At 40.9% G+C, this 21756-nt stretch overlaps 1 protein-coding gene and 1 long non-coding RNA gene across 2 annotated transcripts in view; one reads left to right on the top strand and one right to left on the bottom strand.

Moving 5' to 3' along the window:
- Positions 1–8298: 8298 nt before the first annotated feature.
- Positions 8299–21756, top strand: part of LOC310739254 — a 430707-nt gene continuing 417249 nt past the window's right edge. The window contains exon 1 of the long non-coding RNA XR_014537316.1: positions 8299–8469. This is a non-coding gene — a long non-coding RNA (uncharacterized lncRNA). The remainder of the gene's footprint in view (positions 8470–21756) is intronic.
- Positions 9265–21756, bottom strand: part of LOC310737268 (craniofacial development protein 2-like) — a gene marked incomplete at its 3' end in the record, with an annotated part of 390247 nt that continues 377755 nt past the window's right edge. The window contains exons 2-3 of the mRNA XM_083561509.1: positions 13243–14413; positions 9265–9314 (exon numbers count right to left, since the gene is read on the bottom strand). Coding sequence (XP_083417635.1) covers positions 9265–9314; positions 13243–14407 — 1215 coding nt within the window. The 5' untranslated portion in view covers positions 14408–14413. The remainder of the gene's footprint in view (positions 9315–13242; positions 14414–21756) is intronic.

The raw sequence follows: 21756 nt of genomic DNA on the forward strand, positions 1-21756 counted from the left end.
ATTGTTTACAGATCAAATATTTACACTGGTTTCTTTCTCACCTTGACAATCAAAACAGTAAATAATGATTTGCAGTCCAAAAATAAAATAATAATAATAAAATAAAAAAAAAATCATCATCATCATCATCATCATCATCATTATCATGGCCATGATAGCTTATTTATGCAAATGGATCCTGGCTGGCGTAAGCCCGAGGACATGGTTCAATAGCGGCTGGTTTTCCGCTATCCGGATTGTTCTGCTCTGTTAGCTCTCTGACAGCGAAGGGCAATCAGTAGAGGTTTGAATCCCCCATCGCAGGCCACCGTGGCTTCTCAGAGCTGACAGATGGTAGAAGCTCCTCGCAAAGGGAGGCTGGTTTAGCAAAGCATCCCCTATCTATCTATCTATCTATCTATCTATCTATCTATCTATCTATCTATCTATCTATCTATCTATCTATCTATCTATCTATCTATCTATCTATCTATCTATCTATCTATCTATCTATCTATCTATCTATCTATCTATCATGGCTGTCAATCGATAAAATCTTTAATCACACGATTGTCATGAATTAATTCTTGATCGATCGCAACTTTTTGATTGCACATATTTATATACTTTTAAAGTGTTTATTACTCTAATCAACATGCGCATGAACAAATACGGACATCTGTAAATGTGTGGTTATTATTCATGAAACCGAACTCAACTTAGAGCATGAAGACAAAATGTTCCTGTAAATGTTTTAAAGTAATTCTGGTGTTTTAAATGATGTAAATCATCAGGATTCCAAACTGAACTTTTGCTATGTTTCCACACGGACAGTTTTATTTGCCGGATCTGTGCGTCATGGTGGATTTTGGTGCTTGATGCGAGACTTGGCACATAAAACAGATGTTTAGTTTTAATTTAAAATCTTATTTATTTATTTATTTATTTATTTATGCTTTTAATAAAAATGGCCAAACGGAAATTTGTGTCTGCCTTTACATGCAAATGAACTTGAGAAACATCAACATTAATCCATAGGGTTTCCCCATTCCAGCTCTCTACGCACTGTTCTTCAGCTAATCTGAAGGCCACATGAAGTTTGGAGGTCTGTATCTATTGACTCTGCAGAAAGTTGGTGACCTCTGTACACTATGAGTCTCAGCATCTGCTGACCGGCTCTGTGATTTTACGTGGTCGAACACTTCGTGGCTGAGTTGCTGTCATTCCCAGTCGCTTCCACTTTGTTCTACCACTAACAGTCGACTGTGGAATATTCAGTAGAGAGGAAATTTCATGAATGGACTGATTGCACAGGTTGCATCCAGTCACGGTCCACACATGTTTGGAGAAGCGGTCTGCATGCCCAGGTGCTTGAGTTTATACACATGTAACCATGGAAGTGATTGGAAAAATTCAGTTCAATTATTTGGATGGGTGAGCGAATACTTTTGCCAATATAGAATATATATATATAGGGATGTGCATCTTCATAACTGAGGTCAATGCGATTTGCTCCTCGATGCATAGCCAATAATACACAAAAATAAGATTACATATGAAGCAGCCACAGATGCAGTTTGATCTGATTTCAATTCCATTGAACACAATGCAAAGCTGGTTCTGTGCACGTTGTCATGCTGGAACAGGTTTTGGATCTCCTAGTTCAAGTGAAGGGAAGATTTCATGCTGTAGAATTGTGTGCCCTCCTACAATTTGGGCCAGAACCACTATAGTCTGATGTCTGAATACTTTCCTCCGTATGGTGTAACACGAGATTTAAGGTTTAATTCATGATGTAATATTTTGTCCTATTGAGAATTGCGAGGTCACAGTCAGAAAATACAATCAGAAATATAATAAACATATTCTAAAAGTCGAATTTATTATTCAGTTTTAATAAAGAAATTATTAAAAGAGTGAGATAGATGAGTGAAGTGTCGCCGTTATGTAAGAGGGAAAGAGTGAGCGTTGGGTGAAGAAGAAGCGGCTGCCAGCTGTGCCGGTATTTGGATGAGAGCACCTGCCTTGTCACCTCATTGTAATCTTTCTAATGCATATTCATCAGCGATGCCTGGGAGGCCGTCTCATTCGGAAGGTCACCCGCTATGGGGCTCGGCTGCTTACCGCTGCTCACCGCTGCTTACTGGAGCTCTGTGCTCCGAACGAGAACAAAAACGCTGAGCAAATATTCTCCTCCGTTACAGCATTCCATTCCTCTACCTTCCTGCCAGTTGTCCATCTTCATCTCGCAGACATGCCAATGCCAAATCCGGGATGTAGACAAAATTACAAGATGATTACTACTCTCCTGGAATGGTCATGTGCAAAATTATTGGCACTCTGAATAAAGGCAAACATTTACAGTACATACTTTATGATCTGCCATTGAAATATAGATAATTGTTTAGGATTCCACCACTAGGTGGCCAGGTTCTTCTTGAGTAGATGTTTCCTCTTGAGTAGATAGCGATCACAACCACTGTTCTGAAAATGGTTTCTGAGGACACACAGGTTGCTGTTGATTAGTTTTGTTTCCCAATATTATCAAAGTTATGAACTATAGCGAGAAGCTCCATCGATGACAATAAGATATTTATGTGCTTTTTTTGAACATCCTATTCCATATTTAGTATCCATTTACTCGTATAATAACCTCCAATCTTCTGGTAAGATGTACCAGATTTTCGAGTGAGCTTGTGGAAATTTATTCAGCCAGTCAGCATGAAAAAATAATTCCAAAAGTGTTTAAAAGGGTTGGAGATCTTTAGCAGGAGATCTTACACTCCAACTCAGATCTTCATGTAGCTGGCTTTGTGCACTTTGTGTCATGCTGGAACAGGTTTGCATCTCCTAGTTCGAACAATGGGAAAATTCCATGCCACCAAAAGCACCCAAAAATATATTATACAAATGTGTAGCTCATCTACATGCTGCTCTCAGGTTTACGTGGTAGAAAAACTAAATGCTGCTTCACCACTTTGAAAAACCGATCTGCATAACTTTATGAGCACCTGCCTGATATTGTGTTGTCACCTTTTGCTGCTAAAACAGTTGTGACCCATTGATCAGTAACAGCATGAACTTCTTCAGCAGTTTGAGCTACAGGAGCTTGTCTGTTGGATCGGACCACACGGACCAGCCTTCGCTCCTCACGTGCATTAATGATCCTCGGCCGCACGTGACCCTGTCGCCGGTTCACCACTGTTCCTTACTTGGAGCACTTTTGATAGATACTGACCACTGCAGAACAGGAACATCCCACAAGAGCTGCAGTTTTGGAGACGCTCTGACCCAGACGTCTAGACGTCACAATTTGTTGCTCACTCAATTAATTTGAATTGAACTAAATATATTGTTTCTTTTTTTAAAAAAACAGCGACAGAAACAGCATTTGTTTAACGGGTGACTTTTACGTTTGCGATTATGTACACACTTTATTGGCAAAAATATGCAAAAATATTCAAATAAAACATTTAATATTTGGGCTTCATGAAATAAATTCCAATTAGAAATAAATGCCAATACTTTTGAACACTGGTTTAATTTTTTATGAGAGCGCGAGTAATTCTAAAACTTGGTCTGGAATGGTAGCAGGGACCTGAACCATCCTTCCACTCCTTTTTATCGAATCCCGAATGTTTACTTATGAACCATCTCGTGGTTCGCCGACATTCCAGCAGCGGCTCATGTTTACAAGGTGACAGCTGGAAAAACATCAGGTGAACAGAACAATCCCAGCAGCGCAGGAGCTTTTGTTCCAACATCAGATGTAATGCTGTGCAGACGAAAGGCGCTTACAGACTGACAAATTCTTCCCCATGACAACACACGCTCTTAAATCAGCCAGCATGTAAAACACCGAACACGAATTTCCGAGCCTCGTGCGACCGGAAAAAAAAGTGCAGTCTGAAACAGCGAAAGGTTTCCATCAACGTGTCATACCACATCGAACATGCAACAGCCAGGATTTACTTCTGGGAACGGCTTTCAAAAAGGATTCGCTGGAATGGAATATCAAATGGATAGAAAGAGCTGGAAGGAGAATAATAATAAAAAATATAAATACAAAAAAGCCAGAAGGAAACAGTGCTTTATAATAAGTGCATGTATGAGATGCATTAAAGAAGTCACCAGTCTCTATTATTCATACTGTACCTTTTTTTTCCCCTCCACCCACCTGTCTGGATGGAAAAACAACAAAAAGGTAAAAAAATAAAAAATAAATAGAAAGAAAGCTCTGGAAGCGGAACATGCTCGACCGAACTGGGATGATTTATTTCAGGGTGAGATTGCATAAGCCTCAGGCTGACCCATGGCTCAGAAATAGCTGAGAGAAAATCCCATACAAACCAGCGCGATGCCGAGGCTGCGCTCGTCCTCCCGCGCAAACACCTTACAAGATTCCCACTTCCAAAAACAATCCGAGGTTCAAATCCATATCTCACCCTTACGTCAGGGTTTAATGTCACAGGGGTTTTGTAGATAAAAGTTTGTGGACACCTGAGCAGAATGTGCTTTTTGAACATCCCATTCCACATTTAGTCCCAATTTGCTATAATAAGCTTCACTCTTCTGGAAAGATGTTCCACTAGATTTTGTGGAGATTAAGTTGAGATTCATGCATCCACATGGGTGTTAGTAAAGTCAGGTACTGATGCAGGTGAGAAGGTGAGGAGGCCTGGGGTACAATATCCATTCAAAATTCAATAAGGTTGAGGTCAGAGCTCTGTAGCAGGCCACCTGAGATCTTTCACTCCATCCTATGGAAAACAGGGCGCCCCGAACACCAGACTGGTAGCGATGAGTCGTTCATGAATGATTCGTTAATTTTAAACGAGTCTGTACTGTGACTCAGGAGAACGAGTCGTCTCAAAATAGGGATTTGTTTATTTCTACTGGACGCAGATGAGCTACAAAATCTCTGTAGATTCTGTGAAGGAACGAGAATTGAGTAGTGTATCTCTCGACTCTTCTAGTCTGAGTCGTTCGTTTTTTTTAATGAATCAAGTGACTCACTGTGATGCAATACACAGAAAAACAGAACCGAGTTGTCCAACTCATGAATCCTCTGGTGCGAGTCATTCGTTCTTTTATCACATGACTCACAGGCGTATACGATATGAGAGGTGAAGCTACTCATTCCGTTTATCATCATTTGTCCTTGGCTGCATTTTTATATGGTCATTATTGGAGCTAGAAGCAACATTGGTGTATGTAGACGTGTTGGTGGATCTGCTTATTAAAAGTGCAACATTTTATTTTTGATGACGAAATTAACTAAATGAGTCTAAAAAAACTTGAACGGGATAAAAAAAAAACCAAAAAAAACAAGTAACCAAAATTGGAATATTTATATTTGAATATTTAAAATTTAATTCACATTCGCAGTCTGCAAGGAGTTTTTAATAAAAACATTTAAAAAGACAACTCCCTCCTGTGCAAATTCCCTGCACTCGTCTCAGTCACAGGTGTTTTCTATGCATTGAGAAATGAAGCTTCGACTGATGTATTATGGTGATAAATTATACAGTGAGGAAAATAAGTATTTGAACACGCTGCTATTTTGCAAGTTCTTCCACTTAGAAATCATGGAGGGATCTAAAATTGTCATCGTAGCTGCATGTCCACTGTGAGAGACATAATCTAAAAAAAAAAATCCAGAAATCACAGTGTATGATTTTTAAACTATTTATTTGTATGATACAGCTGCAAATAAGTATTTGAACACCTGTCTATCAGCTAGAATTCTGACCCTCAAAGACCTGTTAGTCTGCCTTTAAAATGTCCACCTCCACTACATTTATTATCCTAAATTAGATGCACCTGTTTGAGGTCGTTAGCTGCATAAAGACACCTGTCCACCCCATACAATCAGTAAGAATCCAACTACTAACATGGCCAAGACCAAAGAGCTGTCCAAAGACACTAGAGACAAAATTGTACACCTCCACAAGGCTGGAAAGGGCTACGGGGAAATTGCCAAGCAGCTTGGTGAAAAAAGGTCCACTGTTGGAGCAATCATTAGAAAATGGAAGAAGCTAAACATGACTGTCAATCTCCCTCGGACTGGGGCTCCATGCAAGATCTCACCTCGTGGGGTCTCAATGATCCTAAGGAAGGTGAGAAATCAGCCCAGAACTACACGGGAGGAGCTGGTCAATGACCTGAAAAGAGCTGGGACCACCGTTTCCAAGGTTACTGTTGGTAATACACTAAGACGTCATGGTTTGAAATCATGCATGGCACGGAAGGTTCCCCTGCTTAAACCAGCACATGTCCAGGCACATCTTAAGTTTGCCAATGACCATTTGGATGATCCAGAGGAGTCATGGGAGAAAGTCATGTGGTCAGATGAGACCAAAAAAGAACTTTTTGGGGTGGTAGCATCATGCTTTGGGGGTGTTTTTCTGCACATGGGACAGGGCGACTGCACTGTATTAAGGAGAGGATGACCAGGGCCATGTATTGCGAGATTTTGGGGAACAACCTCCTTCCCTCAGTTAGAGCATTGAAGATGGGTCGAGGCTGGGTCCTCCAACATGACAATGACCCGAAGCACACAGCCAGGATAACCAAGGAGTGGCTCTGTAAGAAGCATATCAAGGTTCTGGCGTGGCCTAGCCAGTCTCCAGACCTAAACCCAATAGAGAATCTTTGGAGGGAGCTCAAACTCCGTGTTTCTCAGCAACAGGCCAGAAACCTGACTGATCTAGAGAAGATCTGTGTGGAGGAGTGGGCCAAAATCCCTCCTGCAGTGTGTGCAAACCTGGTGAAAAACTACAGGAAACGTTTGACCTCTGTAATTGCAAACAAAGGCTCCTGTACCAAATATTAACATTGACTTTCTCAGGTGTTCAAATACTTATTTGCAGCTGTATCATACAAATAAATAGTTTAAAAATCATACATTGTGATTTCTGGATTTTTTTATTTTAGATTATGTCTCTCACAGTGGACATGCACCTACGATGACAATTTCAGACCCCTCCATGATTTCTAAGTGGGAGAACTTGCAAAATAGTAGGGTGTTCAAATACTTATTTTCCTCACTGTATATGTAATGAAATGATATATATATATATATACTGTATATATAGACATACACACACACACACACACACACACACACACACACACATTTGCAAATGTTTAAAGCTGTAAAGAAAATTAATTCATTCATAATGTAATAGAAAAGAACTGAAACAAGAAATTGGAGAGAGAACAGGGCAAATAAAATGCAATAGAGACCCAAAGTGCAGATTCTAACAGTTTAAGTGTAGGCACATCTTAAAAATAAAGATTTTTAATCTCGAGTTAACAAAGGGTTATATTTGTGGTAAATCAAACCTCACCTACGAGCCGCTTTCAGGTTTTCACGGCAGAGAAGCTGAAGGATTCTTCACCACTTTCTGAGCTTTAGCTGTGGATTTAAGGGACCTGGTGGGTTTTGTTAAAGTGGGTTTTTGTTCAACCTCAGTGTAAAAACAAAACAAAATAAAAAATAGACTATACAAGTAGATTTGGGCTTGAAAAAAAATACATTTGAATTCATCAGAATTTAGGACTGATTAAATTCATTTAACTTGTATCTCTATTCTTAATGTACCCCTGCATGTCTGCATATATAACAAATGCCAATGGACGTTTTAATCAGATATTGAAACAAAATCAAGAAATAAATGCCTACTGCTAAACGTAAACTAATATCTTCTATAACTCCTGATCCTATGAAACTCCTGATCCTATTTGTGTTAAGCAATTAGTACTTAAAACCATTAAAGCCAGACGCTTGGCTTCAGCCCTGCCCTATATACACTCCATTTTCTTTATAAATGGAAAATATCCCTCCATATAAAATAAACTGTACTAAATTGTTCATGAAGCAATTACCAGAGGCTGAATAGTGCTGAGTTTTACAAGCTTTTACAACTCGAAGGTCACATGACCAGCTTGAAAAACCCTCCCGCATCCCACAAAACGTCCAAACCAATCCAGTTTAACGAGCATCCCAAAAGCATTGTAAAGGTAAGTTCATTTAAAGGGATAGAGAGAGAGAGAGAGAGAGAGAGAGAGAGAGAGAGAGAGAAAGAGAGATGAATGGGTTTTTGTCATTTCTCTATATAGCCTGTATACACTAAAACAAAATATTGTTTCTCAAGGACCAAAAAACAAGTTGCAGATACATAACAATGTAGAACAATAAATACACAGGAGTGTAGTCGCAAAATTAGTAGAATATATATTTAATATTATTATTATTATTATTATTATTATTATTATTATTATTATTATTATTTTATTATTATTATATATTTGCTTGGAGAATGTTGATGGAGAAGTATAGAGAAGATCAGAAGGAGTTGCATTGTGTGTTTGTGGATTTAGAGAAAGCGTATGACAGGGTGGAGAGAGGAGTTGTGGTATTGTATGAGGAAGTCTGGTGTGTCAGAGAAGTATGTGAGGGTGGTGCAGGACATGTATGAGGACAGTGTGACCGCAGTGAAGTGTGCAGTAGGAACCACAGACTGGTTTAAGGTGGAGGTTGGACTGCATCAAGGATCGGCTTTGAGCCCTTTCCTGTTCACAGTGGTGATGGACAGGTTGACGGACGAGGTCAGACAGTAGTCTTTGTGGACTATGATGTTTGTGGATGATATTGTGATTTGTGGTGAGAGTAGTGAGCAGGTGGAGAAGAGCCTGGAGAGGTGGAGGTACACGCTGGAGAGAAGGGGAATGAAAGTCAGTAGGAGTAAGACAGAGTACATGTGTGTGAATGAGAGGGAGGGCAGTGGAGGGTGCGGTTGCAGGGAGAAGAGGTGGAGAAGGTGGAGGAGTTCAGGTACCTGGGGTCAACAGTGCAAAGTAATGAAGAGTGTGTTAGAGAAGTGAAGAAAAGAGTGCAGGAGATATGTGGTCCATTGTAGGAGTTCTAGTGCGTATTCATGCAGCTGAGTTCTGTACCAACTGTAACTTGTGTACAGAGTTCACTGTGATGCTTGAGTGACCATTTTAACTCTCACAATAACACAACAAACAACAATTAAACTCAGATCACACAGGAAGTGGAGTGGAAGCTAAGTGGAGACCCTCACCACCTGCTGTTGCTGCTGAGAATATATATAGACACATTTATTCATGCTGGATCTTCGCAATAGTGGACCAAACTTTTGAGCTGCATCTTCATCTTCGGGATGAGGGCGAAGTCTGCAGGAGCCAAATCTGGTGAGTAGGGTGGGTGTGGAAGTGAGATCATGTTGTTTCGGGCGAGAAACTCAGGGAGCTCGGTCACAGGGTGCACATGTGGTCAGAATAGCAGCAGTTGCTCAGCTCCTGATCTACACAGAACACACATCACACACACACACACACACACACACACACACACACACACAAATACATATATTCAAGATTATTTTTTTTTTATTTAAGATTGTATTGTCACAAACGATTATATACAGAATATTACTTGAAGTGAAATGTAAACCTGATCAGCTACTCAGAGCATTAGAAATATAAAAAAATATGGTAAAATAAGAAAACAAGAGATAATATATTCAATAATGATAAAGTGGTAATTAAAAGTAGTGCAAATATGAAAATATATATATATATTGAAATCCCAGTGAATGCACTGTTACTACGGAAACGAGAAGCATAAAGAAAATGCGTCAAAATAAACCTGTGCTGCTGGTCTACTGAACACTTTCTGGCCAATCAGAACCCATATTTTAACAGCACTGTGATGGAAATCTTTAATGGTTCCAGACTATAAGCTCTAGACTGCAAGCTCCAGACTTCACGTTCCATTTTCTAGGTTCCAGGCTCCGGACTTCAGGTCCCAGGATTTTCACTCCAAGTTTCAGGATTTGGACTCCAGACCACAGGCTCCAGACTCCAGGTTCCACATTCCCGACTGCAGGCTATAAGATCCAGACTACAAGCTTCAGGCTTCAAGCTCCAGACTCCAGACTGCAAGCTTCAAGCTCCAGACTCCAGACAGTGGTGGACAGTAGTGAAGTAAATGTAATTTGTTACTGTATTTAAGTAGTTTTTTGTGTATCTGTATTTTACTGAAGTGTTTCTGTTTGGGGAAACTTTTAATTTAGCTTCACTGCATTTCAAAGTCAAATATTTAACTTTTTACTCAACTACATTTTGTGAAATCAGTCGTTCCTTTTCAATTATGAGGATGAAAACGTAACTGGTCAAACACGCAGCAAGAATCCAATCAGGGTCGAGCGCACGCTCTGTTTTAAACTGGTTTTGATTGGCGCTTGGCAGCGGCGAACTTGAGCATAGGTGATGTGGGCATTTTTTATTTTTTATAACCACTAATTTGTCAGTCACGTCGGATATTATATCTTTATTATATCATGTCACGGTTTATGAATTTCATATTTAATGAAATAGGTTAATAACTGTATATCACTTATACTGTTGCCTGCTGGGCTTTTACACACAGAGTGTAAAATGTAAAGTGCAACAAAACAGTTCCAACCTACTGTCACTGGTCCAGTCGGATTGTAGTTAAACAGCACTTATTGATTTGGTTTCCTTTAATTGAGGTGATGTGAAAGATTTTCTGTGACTGTACTGAAAAGATCCTGAGCTGAGTTCAGTAAGGGGAATCTTCAGTGTAGCTTAAAGGCTCATTTAAAAGACATTTATTAAAAGAAGAAAGATGTTGTATGTACTGTATCTTATGGCTACAGTTAATGAAATGAATTGTGAGCTCTCAGAAAATGTGTTTTGCTCATCCAGTGACGGAATCTGAAGCAGAGTGGAGCTTTTCAATGCTGAAACTAATCAATGGGGAAGACGCTGGGTCATGGTGTGGTTCACCCCCAGCGTCATTCAAGCTAAAATCACCATCACCGTTTGGCTGTATCTATTTAACACCAACATACAGTTCAGCATCAGTTCAACATCAAACAGAACATTTTGAGAGAAATAAGTGATGGAAAAAACTCCAAACTCGAACTTAAACACGAAGAAGGTTTTGGGTTCATGATGATTGTAATAGAAATCAATCAGAGTTTCAGTCATTAATATCATTCTATTAATAGATCAGTGTGCTGAGAGTCACATTCGAGTCTCTACACATAAACTGAGGTGAATTAGTAAAGAGTCTTGTGATAAAAATGATCATAGGAACATTAGAGTTATAATAAATTATAGCACTTTGGATGCTTAAGTACATTTGAAGGCAAAAACATTTGTACTTTTACTGGAGTCATATTTTACCTATTTTTACTCAACTACATGCTTCGTCCACTACTGACCACACGTTTCCAGGTTCCAAACTCCAGACTGCGGGTTCCCCCCCTGTGTAGGGTAAAACGTCTACAAAATAAATTGATGGATGTTCTTAAATACAAGACCTAAGACTCTAAAACTCTGCAGTGGGACATAATGCTTTAAAAAAATTCAATCACAATGTTGTTCAATGATGAGTTCTGATTGGCCAGAAAGCGTTTTATAGACTAGCAGCTCATACAGTAGCACAGGTTTAACTTTAACGGCATGCTAGCGTTTCCATAGCAACAGCTCATTCACGGGGAGTTGAATATACAGTAAATGATAGTCAGATAATGATAATAAAATTTAATAATGATTAGTATAATAATCATAATAATCATAATAATAATAATAATAATAATAATAAAATGTAATCTTCTTCTTCTTCTTTCGGCTGCTCCCATTAGGGGTCGCCACAGCGGATCATCCGTCTCCATACCACCCTGTCCTCTACATCTGCCTCTTTCACACCAACTACCTGCATGTCTTCCCTCACCACATCCATAAACCTCCTCCTTGGCCTTCCTCTTTTCCTCCTACCTGGTGGCTCCATCTTCAGCATTTTTCTACCAATATAATTCATGTCCCTTCTCTGCACATGTCCAAACCATCTCAATCTCGCCTCCCTCACCTTGTCACCAAAACATCCTACATGTGCTGTCCCTCTAATAAACTCATTTCTAATCTTGTCCATCCTCGTCACTCCCAACGAAAACCTTAACATCTTCAGCTCTGCTACCTCCAGCTCCACCTCCTGTCTTTTACTCAATGCCACTGTCTCTAATCCATACAACATCGCAGGTCTCACCACAGTCCTATAAATTTTCCCTTTTATTCTTGCAGATACCCTACTATCACAAATCACTCCTGTCACTCTTCTCCACCCACTCCACCCTGCCTGCACTCTTTTCTTTACTTCTCTAACACACTCTCCATTACTTTGCACTGTTGACCCCAGGTACCTGAACTCCTCCACCTTCTCCACCTCTTCTCCCTGCAACCGCACCACTCCACTGCCCTCCCTCTCATTCACACACATGTACTCTGTCTTACTCCTACTGACTTTCATTCCCCTTCTCTCCAACGCATATCTCCACCTCTCCAGGCTCTTCTCAACCTGCTCTCTACTCTCACCACAAATCACAATATCATCTGCAAACATCATAGTCCAGGGAGACTCCTGTCTGACCTCGTCCGTCAACCTGTCCATCACCACTGCAAACAGAAAAGGGCTCAGGGCCGATCCTTGATGCAGTCCAACCTTCACCCTGAACCAGTCTGTCGTACCTACTGCACACTTCACTGCCGTCACACTGTCCTCATACATGTCCTGCACCACCCTCACATACTTCTCTGACACACCTGACTTCCTCATACAATACCACAACTCCTCTCTCGGCACCCTGTCGTACGCTTTCTCTAAATCCACAAATACACAATGCAGCTCCTTCTGTCCTTCTCTATACTTCTCCATCAACATCCTCAAAGCAAATAAGGCATCTGTTGTGCTCTTCCTCGGTATGAAACCATACTGTTGCTCACAGATGGTCACCTCTTCTCTCAGCCTGGCTTCCACTACTCTTTCCCATAACTTCATGGTGTGACTGATCAACTTAATTCCCCTGTAGTTACTGCAGGTCTGCACATCTCCCTTATGCTTAAAGATCGGTACCAGCACACTCCTTCTCCATTCCTCAGGCATCCTCTCCCCTTCCAGAATCCTGTTAAACAATCTGGTTAAAAACTCCACTGCCATCTCTCCTAAACATCTCCACGCTTCTACCGGTATGTCATCTGGTCCAACCGACTTTCCATTCTTCATCCTCTTAATCGCTGCTCTCACTTCCACCTTACTAATCCTATCTACATCCTGCTTCACCAACTCCACATCCTCCAACCTTCTCTCTCTCTGATTTTCCTCATTCATCAGCTGCTCAAAATATTCCCTCCATCTTCTCAACACACTCTCCTCATTAGTCAACACATTTCCCTCTCCATCCTTTATTGCTCTAACTTGCAGTACATCCTTCCCAGCTCGGTCCCTCTGCCTGGCCAATCGGTATAAATCCTTTTCTCCTTCCTTAGTGTCCAACCTCTTATACAGCTCCTCATGTGCCTTTTCCTTGGCTTTCGCCACATCCCTTTTTACCTGCTGCCGCATCTCCTTGTACTCCTGCCTACTTTTCTCATCACTCTGTCGATCCCACTTCTGTTTTGCCAACCTCTTTCCCCTAATGCTCTCCTGCACTTCCTCATTCCACCACCACGTCTCCTTGTCTTGCTTTCTATTTCCAGATGTCACACCAAGTACTTTTCTAGCTGCCTCCCTCATCACTCCTGCAGTAGTTGCCCAATCATCCGGCACCTCTTCACCACCACCAAGCCCCTGTCTGACCTCTTCCCTGAACCTCACACTACACTCTTCCTCCTTCAGTTTCCACCATCTTATTCTTCTTTCAATCCTTACTTTCCTCCTCTTCTTCTTCGCCTCCAAAACCATCCTACAGACCACCATCCGATGCTGTCTAGCTACACTGTCCCCCGCCAACACCTTACAGTCTCCAATCTCCTTCAGGTTGCATCTCCTACACAGAACATAATCCACCTGTGTGCACCTTCCTCCACTCTTATACGTCACCCTATGATCCTCCTTCTTAAAATACGTGTTCACCACTGCCATTTCCATCCTTTTAGCAAAATCTACCACCATCTGCCCTTCCACATTCCTCTCCTTAAAACCATACCTACCCATCACCTCCTCATCACCTCTGTTCCCTTCACCTACATGCCCATTAAAGTCTGCCCCAATCACCAATCGTTCTTTCCTAGGTACACCATCTACCACTTCATCTAATTCACTCCAGAATCTTTCTTTCTCCTCCATCTCACAGCCAACTTGTGGAGCATAGGCACTGATGACATTTATCATCATCCCTTCAACCTCCACCTTCACGATCATCACCCTATCAGAAACTCTCTTCACCTCCACTACACTCTTACTGTACTCTTCCTTCAGAATCACCCCTACACCATTTCTCTTTCCATCCACACCATGATAAAACGGTTTAAACCCACCTCCAATGTTCCTGGCCTTACTCCCTTTCCACTTGGTCTCCTGAACACACAACATATCTACCTTTCTCCTCTCCATCATATCAGCTACCTCTCTCCCTTTGCCAGTCATAGTACCAACATTTAAAGTACCAACCCGAACCTCTACTCTCCTACACTGCTCCTTTTCCTGCCGTCTCTGTAGACGTCTTCCTCCTCTCCTTCTCCTCCTTCGGCCAACAGTAGCCCAATTTCCACCGGTACCCTGTCGGCTAACGATACCTGTGGCGGTCGTTGTTAACCCGGGCCTCGACCGATCCGGTATGAAATTCTCATTTGTGATCCGCATATTTGATTTGGCACATGTTTTATGCTGGATGCCCTTCCTAACGCAACCCTCCCCATTTACCCGGGCTTGGGACCGGCACTAAGAGTGCACTGGCTTGTGCCCCCCTAATGGCTGGGTTAATAATAAAATGTAATGTTATTTAAAAAAAAAAAAAAAAAAAAAAGAGGAACCAGCCTGTCTCACTTGTTTTATTAAACTAAATGCAAAAGTATTGGGACACCTTTCTTTTCCAGTCATATATGATTCCTGTCCCAGCATGACGATGCCTCTGTGCACAAAGCCAACTCAACTATGGGTTAGAGTGGAAGATCTCCTGCTATAGAACTGGAAAATCTCCACAAAATCTAGTAGAACATCTCCCCAGAAGATTTCTTATAACAGTAAATAAAGACTAAATGTAGATTGGGACATTTTGGTCCCTATAGAATTAGACAAAAAGTACATGCAGTTCATTTATCAGATAAAAGTTGCAGCCGTTCCAAGAGTTCGGAACAAATCAAACTGCCGAATACATAATATTCATTTTAATACGTTGCAATTTCTTTTCTCGAGCAGTTTATTTATTTTTTTATTACAATTACTCCTCTCTATGACAACCAGATTATTCTTTCTGGAATATCTGATATGTCCATAGACAAGATTATTATTTTTTTATCGCAACCTTTCCTTTTCCAGCAGCAGCCACATCAGTGAAGATAAGAAAAGCTAGCCATCTTTTGTTAGCTGCAGTGCGTTTCACGGCTGAAAAGAAACACTCCGGGCCATGAGCTCAAGTCTTTCTTTTTTTCCTGCTACGGCTTAATATTTGCATCAACAAAAGACCTTGTGGTAAAAAGAAAAAGGAAAAAAAAAAAATGCTTTAAGCGAAATCTAACTCTCGTTGTGTGACTGAAAGTTGCTGGAGCTGGGGATATGGAGGTGAAAGTGATTCATGGGTTTGAATCGGGTACGCTGCTGTGCTGCGCTGCTCCGGGGAACAAGCTGAGTAAGAGAGACCTGAGCTCTAGAGAGAGTTCTTCATTTACAAAACCATTGGAGGGCTTTTCTTCATCCCTGAAAGGATTAGAGCAGTCTTTTTCCCCCCTTTGTTTGTTTGTGGTTGGTGAGCTTGCTCAAGCAAAAATAAAAAAAGAAGAAAGTATTAATAAAGATATAATAAAATAAAAAATATTAATAAAGGGAATTTGTTGGATTTTTTAAGTAACACAGGAAGCCGTAGCCGCGACAATCCGTCTACATTTCCAACCTTTTCATCTGATTTGATTTGTGTGGATTTAAAGTCTTATCTCTGCTTTCCTTTGCCACTATTCTTATTTTTACAAAGCTATTACTATACATCATGCCAAACTTTCTCTTCTCTGAGCCCAAATGTGCTTTGAGACCAGTGTTCATGCACAATCATGCTCAACCTGCCATCTAATAAAGATCTTTTCAGGAACCTGACCTCTGAGCTTCGACTCAGATAACATGATAATACGATCAACACTAAAAGAAATCTCCACACGCACCTCACTGCTACTGTATTACACTGCTAAACAGAAGAAGGAAACTCTTAGAAAGCTAAGTACCCTCAGCAATACAAGGAATCACAAGGATACAGGTTACAGTTCAAATCCCAAATTCCAAATACCAAGCTGCCACCTCTGGGCCCCCTGAGCTAACCCCTTAAAGATAACAACAATAACACAACAATAACACAACAGTAAGTTAATTAATGATATAAAAAAAGTGTACATGACAAAAAGTGGTTCAGTGATGGACAATAAAAGAGTGGACACAATAATAAAGTGGATCAATGATGGACAGTAACAGAGTGGACATGAGGATAACAAGAACAGAGTGGACATGAGAATAACAGAGTGGACATGAGGATAACAGGAACAGAGTGGACATGAGGATAACAGGAACAGAGTGGACATGAGGATAACAGGAACAGAGTGGACATGAGGACAACAGGAACAGAGTGGACATGAGGATAACAGAGTGGACATGAGGATAACAGGAACAGAGAGGATATGAAGATAACAGGAACAGAGTGGACATGAGGACAACAGGAACAGAGTGGACATGAGGATAACAGAGTGGACATGAGGATAACATAGTGGACAAGAGGATAACAGGAACAGAGTGGACATGAGGATAACAGAGTGGACATGAGGATAACAGGAACAGAGTGGACATGAATATAACAGGAACAGAGTGGACATGAGGACAACAGGAACAGAGTGGACATGAGGACAACAGGAACAGAGTGGACATGAGGATAACAGGAACAGAGTGGACATGAAGATAACAGGAACAGAGTGGACATGAGGATAACAGAGTGGACATGAGGATAACAGGAACAGAGTGGACATGAGGATAACAGGAACAGAGTGGACATGAGGACAACAGGAACAGAGTGGACATGAGGATACCAGGAACAGAGTGGACATGAGGACAACAGGAACAGAGTGGATATGAAGATAACAGGAACAGAGTGGACATGAGGATAACAGGAACAGAGTGGACATGAAGATAACAGGAACAGAGTGGACATGAAGATAACAGGAACAGAGTGGACATGAGAATAACAGGAACAGAGTGGACATGAGAATAACAGGAACAGAGTGGATATGAAGATAACAGGAACAGAGTGGACATGAGGATAACAGGAACAGAGTGGACATGAAGATAACAGGAACAGAGTGGACATGAGAATAACAGGAACAGAGTGGACATGAGAATAACAGGAACAGAGTGGACATGAAGATAACAGGAACAGAGTGGACATGAGAATAACAGGAACAAAGTGGACATGAGAATAACAGGAACAGAGTGGACATGAGGACAACAGGAACAGAGTGGATATGAAGATAACAGGAACAGAGTGGACATGAGGATAACAGGAACAGAGTGGACATGAGGATAACAGGAACAGAGTGGACATGAAGATAACAGGAACAGAGTGGACATGAGGATAACAGGAACAGAGTGGACATGAGGATAACAGGAACAGAGTGGACATGAGGACAACAGGAACAGAGTGGACATGAGGATAACAGAGTGGACATGAGGATAACAGGAACAGAGTGGACATGAGGATAACAGAGTGGACATGAGGATAACAGGAACAGAGTGGACATGAGAATAACAGGAACAGAGTGGATATGAAGATAACAGGAACAGAGTGGACATGAAGATAACAGGAACAGAGTGGACATGAGGACAACAGGAACAGAGTGGACATGAGGACAACAGGAACAGAGTGGACATGAGGATAACAGGAACAGAGTGGACATGAAGATAACAGAAACAGAGTGGACATGAGGATAACAGGAACAGAGTGGACATGAGGACAACAGGAACATAGTGAACATGAGGACAACAGGAACAGAGTGGACATTAGGATAACAGAGTGGACATGAGGATAACAGGAACAGAGTGGACATGAAGATAACAGGAACAGAGTGGACATGAGGACAACAGGAACAGAGTGGAAATGAGGACAACAGGAACAGAGTGGACATGAGGATAACAGGAACAGAGTGGACATGAAGATAACAGGAACAGAGTGGACATGAAGATAACAGAGTGGACATGATGATAACAGGAACAGAGTGGACATGAGGATAACAGGAACAGAGTGGACATTAAGGATAACAGGAACAGAGTGGACATGAAGATAACAGGAACAGAGTGGACATGAAGATAACAGGAACAGAGTGGACATGAGGATAACAGGAACAGAGTGGACATGAAGATAACAGGAACAGAGTGGACATGAGAATAACAGGAACAGAGTGGACATGAAGATAACAGGAACAGAGTGGACATGAGAATAACAGGAACAGAGTGGACATGAGAATAACAGGAACAGAGTGGACATGAAGATAACAGGAACAGAGTGGACATGAGGATAACAGGAACAGAGTGGACATGAAGATAACAGGAACAGAGTGGACATGAGGATAACAGGAACAGAGTGGACATGAAGATAACAGGAACAGAGTGGACATGAGAATAACAGGAACAGAGTGGACATGAAGATAACAGGAACAGAGTGGACATGAGAATAACAGGAACAGAGTGGACATGAGAATAACAGGAACAGAGTGGACATGAAGATAACAGGAACAGAGTGGACATGAGAATAACAGGAACAGAGTGGACATGAAGATAACAGGAACAGAGTGGACATGAAGATAACAGGAACAGAGTGGACATGAAGATAACAGGAACAGAGTGGACATGAAGATAACAGGAACAGAGTGGACATGAGGATAACAGGAACAGAGTGGACATGAGGATAACAGGAACAGAGTGGACATGAAGATAACAGGAACAGAGTGGACATGAGGATAACAGGAACAGAGTGGACATGAAGATAACAGGAACAGAGTGGACATGAAGATAACAGGAACAGAGTGGACATGAAGATAACAGGAACAGAGTGGACATGAAGATAACAGGAACAGAGTGGACATGAAGATAACAGGAACAGAGTGGACATGAGGATAACAGGAACAGAGTGGACATGAAGATAACAGGAACAGAGTGGACATGAAGATAACAGGAACAGAGTGGACATGAGAATAACAGGAACAGAGTGGACATGAGAATAACAGGAACAGAGTGGACATGAGGATAACAGGAACATGATACATGATCAGGGACATGATAGTACAGTACAGATAGTACAGTAAATCTGGTAGTTATAAAAGGTTTAGCTGTAGAGCTACATGATGTGCTGCAGTTCCTCAATGCACAGAACACGTTAGATTTTGAACACTGAACTAAAGTAAATCTGCTGAGAGACAAAAACAAATGTTCCCACATTTTAAGGTTGATGGACTCGACTGTCTCTTTCACTGGGGGACTGTTCTGAAGTGCTCCAGCTCTGGCTAGTCCTGCTCTTAACTCTCCTCTTTAATTCTTTCTCCAGGCCCTTTTCCTCTCTTATTGACTTTAATGACTGTCGTCTCTTTTCTCTCTCGCTCTCTCTCTCTCTCTCTCTCTCTCTCTCTCTGTCTGTCCATCTATTTTCCTCTCTCTAAAACCAGTGCCTCCTAATTGGAGGATCAGAATCCCAGAGTAAGGGTAAGATTTTCATTAAAAGTTGACTTTGCCATTCAGAAGCTGATTTATGTCTCTTAGTAGTGAAGTGGAATTACGTCAATTATTTTATGGACTGAGGTGTACGTGTAGTAAATGTACTTGTAATTAAGTATGATGTGTACCAGTAATGGGCCGTTTATTCCACCCCTGGTTCACTTCTTAATAACATTATGACGCCTCAGCCATAGACAGCATCATTATTATAGAGAAGTGCAGTAGAACAGAGCGCTGCATCACACACAGGAATCTGATACAGAGAGAATGAAGGCCATCACTAAAGCAGGAAACCCAATAAACACAATTCAACACGTCTCCTTTCACTGGAGCCACAACTGCACCCCCCCACATACATCATCTCTAGGGACCTTTCCTCATGATGTCCAGCTTTTCTTGAAAAGTCCATCTTTGTAACAGTCCTTGTAAGTGTATCTGCCATTGTGGAATAATAAATAATAATAATAAAAAAATATTAAATACAGTTATTAAATACATACATATTTGCACTTGTGTAAAGTATTTGAGTAAATTAGTATTTAAAGAATACTTAAAAAAAAATACTTAAAAAATAAGCTGCTTTTAGTCTTTAATCAACACATTTATGATTCAATATATGCACTTTTTACTTCACTTTAAGTACTTTAATACATTTTGCACCTCTGTAGATGATGCCATTAAGACTCAACACTCCCCTGCACACATCTACTGCCTGGAGGTGACTTTTTAGTGCCGCTGGCCTCATTTTCAGCCAAAAAAAAGCTCAAATCAATTCCAAAAACCTTGAGAACCATCTTTCATTGAAGTTGAATAAAAATATTGCACCTCTCTGAGAATGAGGGGCGTCACATCACAGTCAGCTTTGAATTTTTGGTTTTCCTTTGATCTAAAACAATTGACTTTTCTATTGATTCATCCATTGAATAGTAACGTTTCTTCTACTTTGTGACACAATGCTGTCATTTCATTCGTTAACTAACCCTTTTTAAAAGATCGCTTCACTACTGTGTCTTTTTTTGACCGACTTGTTTAATCTTTGATTCATTCTGGCATGTTGAAGAGGCTGTTGTGTGGATATTAATGCTGTAAATGCAGTGTTGAGGTTTATATTTGAAGAAATAAAACCACACAAATGGACTTTTTCGCTTTTTTTTTTTTGTTGTTTTTTTGGCTGGATGCGAGTGAATCTTTGAGCCTGCGTTCAATACGAGTCAAATACTCAAGTAATGTTCAAATCAGATACTTGAAGACTTTTATTCAAGTTATACTGGTATTGGTGTGACGCCTTCTACAGCAGTGGTCCCCAACCCCCGGGGCTGCGGACCGGCACCGGTCCCTGGGTCAATTGGTACCGGGCCGCACGGAACAATACATAACTTACATTATTTCCGTTTTATTTATTATCTGATGCTGAATGATGTTTTATTTTGGAAAATGACTGGATTTTCTCCGCCACATCTGTCTATGACTCACTCTTGATGCAGGTCATTATGCCACGGTCACGTCTTACCTCCATCCACTACCTTCTTAAAGGAGCTCCGCCGCTAACACATAATACATTACCGCTAAATTCAAACCCCCAAGAGAGCAAAATGAACAAACAACAACACAGTGGATTCATGTTTATTATTATATTTAGAAAATACCAGTTTTAATGGTCGTATCATTTTATTTTGTTGTATTTATCTGCCACACCTTAAAGGCCGGTCCGTGAAAATATTGTCTGACATTAATCTGGTCCGTGGCGCAAAAAATGTTGGGGACCTAGAGGGCCTCCGAGTGGCCACATCGCAGTCTGATTGGTTAAAGCAACAGCCTGAGGGAACACTGAGTTTATGGTTAAGTGCTCACATTAACACAGAAAGTGACAAATGAAATCTGATTGGATAGAAACTCGTAAACGTAAACATTCGCAGCGCATCCGACAGAAATGCTATACAGTGAAGAGAATAACTATTGCCAAAATATTTTCATATATGGACCAAAAA

The sequence above is a fragment of the Silurus aristotelis genome (genome assembly GCF_946808225.1).
Source record: "Silurus aristotelis genome assembly, chromosome: 2".
Taxonomy (NCBI): Eukaryota; Metazoa; Chordata; class Actinopteri; order Siluriformes; family Siluridae; genus Silurus; species Silurus aristotelis.